Source organism: Ornithorhynchus anatinus, chromosome 17 (genome assembly GCF_004115215.2).
Source record: "Ornithorhynchus anatinus isolate Pmale09 chromosome 17, mOrnAna1.pri.v4, whole genome shotgun sequence".
Classification (NCBI taxonomy): Eukaryota; Metazoa; Chordata; class Mammalia; order Monotremata; family Ornithorhynchidae; genus Ornithorhynchus; species Ornithorhynchus anatinus.
The window spans coordinates 33,060,091-33,065,708 of record NC_041744.1 but is presented as its reverse complement, the minus strand read 5'-3'; the positions used below and the strand labels follow the sequence as shown (position 1 = coordinate 33,065,708).

General features: G+C 52.1%; 1 protein-coding gene across 1 annotated transcript in view; it reads right to left on the bottom strand.

Moving 5' to 3' along the window:
* Positions 1–5,618, bottom strand: part of NIT2 (nitrilase family member 2) — a 13,984-nt gene continuing 8,366 nt past the window's right edge. Inside the window, exons 5-10 of the mRNA XM_029082344.1 lie at positions 4,831–4,924; positions 4,399–4,473; positions 3,665–3,743; positions 2,608–2,706; positions 1,812–1,867; positions 1–1,608 (exon numbers count right to left, since the gene is read on the bottom strand). Coding sequence (XP_028938177.1) covers positions 1,517–1,608; positions 1,812–1,867; positions 2,608–2,706; positions 3,665–3,743; positions 4,399–4,473; positions 4,831–4,924 — 495 coding nt within the window. The 3' untranslated portion in view covers positions 1–1,516. The remainder of the gene's footprint in view (positions 1,609–1,811; positions 1,868–2,607; positions 2,707–3,664; positions 3,744–4,398; positions 4,474–4,830; positions 4,925–5,618) is intronic.

Sequence of the window (5,618 nt, the reverse complement as noted above, 5' to 3'; positions counted from 1 at the left end):
TGATCAGACATCAGCATTTATTGAGGGAAACCCTATGCTTGTAGCAGACAATGCAGCTTAATAACCTTCCCCCTCTTCCATTACTCAATTAATTTATTAATTTAAATAATTATTTTAATTCATTAATTTAAGGAAAGAACAAGCAATGCAGGCATCTTAACCTAACCACTCCCTGGTCCACTCCTCCTTGCTGAATTAGTCGGTTACCAGAGGAGAAAGTAGACTCGGGGCTGAGTTAGTCAAAGGTGCTCTGCAAAAAACCAGGAGGGAGAGAAGTAGCTTTTCTTTGCAGTAGTCCTTCAATTTTACATTTAAGGCCTTTCACCTCTGCAGTTTTTATCCACACAAACTCTCACTGAGCTGGGACAGAAACAGAACAATCACCCACCCCACCCCCCGAATGATTTTTGACATCTCTCCTTCCCCAAGGACTGTTTAGTGATGGCATCTGAATGTTTGGAGAAGACATCATGGATGTTATTTGGTTGTTCCGTCCTCTCCCGAGCATTCAGTAAGTGCTCAGTGACTGATTTCCCCACAATTTTGAACTGAGCAGCTGACCATCAGCCCACTGTAGCATTGCTTTGTGTGCTGAACCGATCAGCTGGGCTCTGGGGATACGTCCTGAATGGAACCTGGGCCCACAGCATAGGCTGTTAGAGAAATCAGAACGTGGCAACCATTTCTTTAAAGAACTTTTGCTCTTGTGATTGTGAGGGGGTGACAAGAGTTAGCAGTAATCCCACACAGGAAAGGAAAAGAGTTGAGACGGCCTTAATAATTTCACGTCTTTCTTTTCTCCCTCAACTTGGCCTGATTCCAAGTGGAAGAATGATGTGTGAGGAAGCCCCTTGGGTTGCCTGCCTCAGCGTTAACGAAAGCAGCACAGGGCTTGATCTGCTCACTTCCCTAGTCTGGGCTGTGGCTCCCTGTGCCCAGCCCAGCTTCCCCTCTCAAGGGCATTGGACTCCACGGCTAATAGAGGATCTGGAATCAAGTCTCAGGCAAGGGAAGAAAGGTGGAACCGCTTTCTTCTTCCTCCTGCTTTCCCTGAGAAAGACATGGTGGCATGAGGAAGGATAAGAGCTGAAGTCTCTTGCTCACATTTGGACCAGAGGAACTTTCCCGTTTATGGCACAAGGCTTCCTTAGCTCAAACCGTGCAGGCAACCAGACCGAAATGGTGGAGTCTAACTCACTGACCTTGTTAGGATACAGGGAGGGAGGATGGAAGACAAGTTGGCCATACCACGAGGCTCATTTAGCTTAAGGCCCTTCAAAATAATAATTCCGGTTTTTGGATCCCACTGGGCTCGAGTCACCACGCCTCCGGGGTGTAGTCCCACTGTCTAGCGATGGGAGAGGAAGGAATCTTGGTGCTGGGTTGGGAGTAAATACTGACTGCTACTTTGGGCTCGGGGGCAATGTTAAAGGTGGGAGGAGAAAAACAAAGATATACCAGCAGACCAGAAAAATTGCTCAGCATCACACTTCCTTCCTGACTGGGAGAGACCTGCTCAAAACTTTTTTGCTTCTTTGGCATAGAGATCAGGGCGCCGCTGGCTAAGAATGGGTATCTGCTGGCGGATGTCAGCCACCTTTTTGAGATCTGTAAAGGAGCAAGGAAGACTAAATTATGCTAAATGGTAGTCGCGGGGAGGTCGGGGGGGGGGGGGGGTCCGGGGACAGGACAGAGGCTGCTGCATTCACAGCTGGCCCAAGGGAGTTAAATCTGCACTCTCTCAGTGCTGTGAGTGCACTGCAGGGGCCCTGTCCCGCAGAGAGAGCTGAGCTAGTAAAGGCAAGTCTCACCTATGTCTGTGTGTATGATCGTTTCCTCTGGGCCAGCTTTGGCTAGGACATCTCCCCTGCAAACAAATCAACGTGTGAGCCTTTTAGAAATAGAGTAGTGGGGTAGCAGTGGGTGGTGGCTTTGGGACCTCCGGCAAATGACTTTCCTTGCACTAGTGCCTCACGCAGTAGATGGTTGGGGCCAGACTCCTGAGATGGAAGGAAGCCGCGCTTGGCCGAAAGAGAAAGCAACTCTCGTATCTCCTCCCCAGCCGCCTTCCTGGGACTCAAAAGAAGGTTCAAAACTAGACTGCACCTGCCCTAGGTAATGATCCCATCAGAGGAAAAAATAGGGTTTAGGGGCTTTGGATTTTGTTTCTTCCGATAAGGCGACCGCTTACTGATCAACCTGGAAGGTACGGGCAGTATCTCGGTTAATAAATAAGCACTGGTGAGTTTTGGCTCTGGCACTCCAGAATTTGAATAAAGTTTACGAAAGACGAAGCTTATTAGTGGCTTCCCTTCCTTCCTTCTTGGGCCGGGACTGGGGACTGGGACCGGGCCGGAGGTAGCAGGGTGGGGCACCGACAATGGTGGTCCAGCAGGGATCTGAGATCACACTCTAAGGAGAGCACGGGCTCAGTCGCCAGCCAGCGGAGCCAGGAGGGAAACCGCCGCTGCTCCCCTGGTCTGGTCCTGGTGTGTCACCAGAAGGGCGGCGAAGCCTGCCCCCTCCACCCTCTTCCCTCCCCGCTGAGCTTGGGGCTAACGTACACACCGCACCAGACACCCCTTCCCCCGGCTTGTCTCCACTTACCAGGGGCCTACCACCGTGCTGTGTCCCCACGCCACGTAAGAGGCTTTTTCATCTCGAGCAGGGGAGGCTGTGGCCACGTACAGCTGGTTGTCAACTGCCCTGCATTTTGGGGGAGGTGGGGGGGGGGGGGGGAGCAAGCATGACAGAGAAAGTCAAGACATCTTCCAACTCTCTTTCAGCACCGCACACACCCATCTAAGCTCAGAGGAGTCTCTTTGGAGATGGAAACAAGGTAAAGTTGACTGCCTTAAGAATCCCAAATGTTGTAGTAGTAATAGCATTTGCACAACACTGTACTTTCGAGATGGTAAAGAGCAGCATGGCACAGTGGAAAGAGCATGGGATTGGGAGTCAGAGGTCATGGGTTTGAATCCCCGCTCTGCCACTTGTCAGCTGTGTGACTGTGGGCAAGTCACTTAACTTCTCGGTGCCTCAGTTACCTCATCTGTAAAATGGGGATTAAGACTGTGAGCCAAATGTGGGACAAGCTAATTACCCTTTACACCCCAGCGCTTAGAACAGTGCTCTGCACATAGTAAGTGCTTAATACCAACATTATTATTAATATACATGGACACCAAGGAACCAGGTCACAATCATTTACTGTGTGCAAAACACTGTACTAAGCACTTGTTTGGGAGAGTACAATATAATAATTAGAGGCACGTTCCCTGCCCAAAACAAGCTTACCGTTCACCAAGAGAATATTCTGTTTTTGCACAATTAAATACCTTCATCGCCTGACTACCACTGCACTGAGCACTCTAATTCTGTTGTACTCTCCCAAGCATTTAGTACAGTCCTCCGCACACAGTAACTGTTCCAAAAATACCACTGATTGATTGAGCAGAGAGCGGCCAGGATTTCAATCAAAAGCAGCGGTTCTCTGTGAACAGTTATGCAAGTCAGCAGCGAGGTCGGCTGGGGCTATCTGGTGGTCTCTAAGTGAGAGAGAGTGAGCTCACCGGCAAGGCCCACAGTGCGACCCTCCAATGGTACCTCCTCCACCCTCAGGTGGGCGTGAGGGTCGCCCACCCGCAAACGGCCCAGTCCTTACCGGCCCCGCTGCAGCAGCTCCCAGTGGGCGGGTCCCGTCGTCATGTTAAAAGCGCTTGGGTATACCAACAGCTGGCATCCTGAGCCAAAGAGGAATAATAATAATTACTGTCTTCGTTAAGCGCTTGCTTACTATGTACAACTCTAAGCGTTGGGGGTGGATACAAGCAAATCAGGTTGGATGTGGTCTCTGTCCAAGACAATCGGCCCCCTCCATCCTCTGTCCTGTTGCTGCTCTCCTGCCCCGATCCTTACACTCTGCCACTTGTCAGCTGTGCGACTGGGCAAATCACTTCACTTCTCTGTTCACTTCTCCTCAGTTACCTCATCTGTGAAATGTGGATGAAGACTGTGAGCCTCATTACCTGATTACCCTGTATCTACCCCAGTGCTTAGAACACTGCTCTGCACATAGTAAGTGCTTAACAAATACCAACATTAATTAACTGGGACTAAGAGGAAAATCATGTCATTTCTGAAGAGAGCGGGAGCCGTCTGTCTCATCAGAGTCTTCTCCCACCCTGTCCTGGACATGTCTGCCCTCTGTGGGCCAGACAGTGAGTGAGCCCCCTTCAAGTCCTTTCCCCGGCCAGAGCCCACACAGAGGAATTTAATTAATTATGGTATTAATTATGTGGTATTAATTATGGCTAATTCACTGAACAGTATTTATTGAGCGTTTACTATGTGCAGAGCACCGGACTAAGCCCTTGGAATGGACAATTCGGCACTCACCTCTCTGGGTGTAGATCTGAGCGAGTTCGGCAAAGCGGAGGTCGTAGCAGATCCCCAGGCCCACTTTGCAGTAAGCTGTTGCACGGACAGAAAATGCACAAACTGTTAGGCCCCAAGACCCAGCAGGAGAAACCAAGATCTGCCCGTCCCTCCCTGACTAGGGCGGCTCTGCCGACACACCGACTAGCCGCTTTCCAGTGTTTCTGAACGGCCCACCTCAACCCCCGGCTACACGGGAAGTAAAAGAAGTCAAATGTCGCTCAAAGTATTTCAGCATTCAGAATACTTTTGAATCAATCAATCCCAGTGTCATCGACAGCTCCCCGTCCCCCTTCCAAGCGGGTGGAGAGGGTGTGTAGAAACCCGAGCGGCACTGCTACCACACCCTGACCCTGGGGAGCAGGAAGAACTCCAGGTGGCCCCAGTACGTACGCGTATCAAACGTAGAGAAACTGTCTCCGGGGCTCAGTGTTTCTGACTCTTGGAAGTGAATCTTTCCGGGAATGTCAATATCAAACAAGTGAATCTGTATGACAAAGAAGAAATGGTAGAGTTTCAGTTTTTGGAGGAGGAAGAAGAAGAAGAGAAGAGGAAGGGAGGAGGAGGAGAGGAGAGGGAGGAGGAGGAGGAGGAGGAGGAGGAGGAGGAGGAGGAGGAGGAGGAGGAGGAGGAGGAGGAGGAGGAGGAGAGGAGGAGGAGGAGGAGGAGGAGGAGGAGGAGGAGGAGGAGGAGGAGGAGGGGAGGAGGGGAGGAGGAGGAGGAGGAGAGGAGAGGAGGAGGAGAGAGAGGAGGGGGAGGAGGAGGGGAGGAGGAGGAGAGGAGGAGGAGGAGGAGGAGGAGGAGAGGAGGAGGAGGAGGAGGAGGAGGAGGAGGAGGAGGAGGAGGAGGAGGAGGAGAGGAGGAGGAGGAGGAGGAGGAGGAGGAGGAGGAGGAGGAGGAGGAGGAGGAGGAGGAGGAGGAGGAGGAGGAGGAGAGGAGGAGGAGGAGGAGGAGGAGGAGGAGGAGGGAGGAGGAGGAGGAGGAGGAGGAGGGGAGGAGGAGGAGGGAGGAGGAGGAGGAGAGGAGGAGGAGGAGGGAGGAGAGGAGGAGGAGGAGAGGAGGAGGAGGAGGAGGAGGAGGAGGAGGAGGAGGAGGAGGAGGGAGGAGGAGGAGGAGGAGGAGGAGGAGGAGGAGGAGGAGGAGGAGGAGGAGGAGGAGGAGGAGGAGGAGGAGGAGGAGGA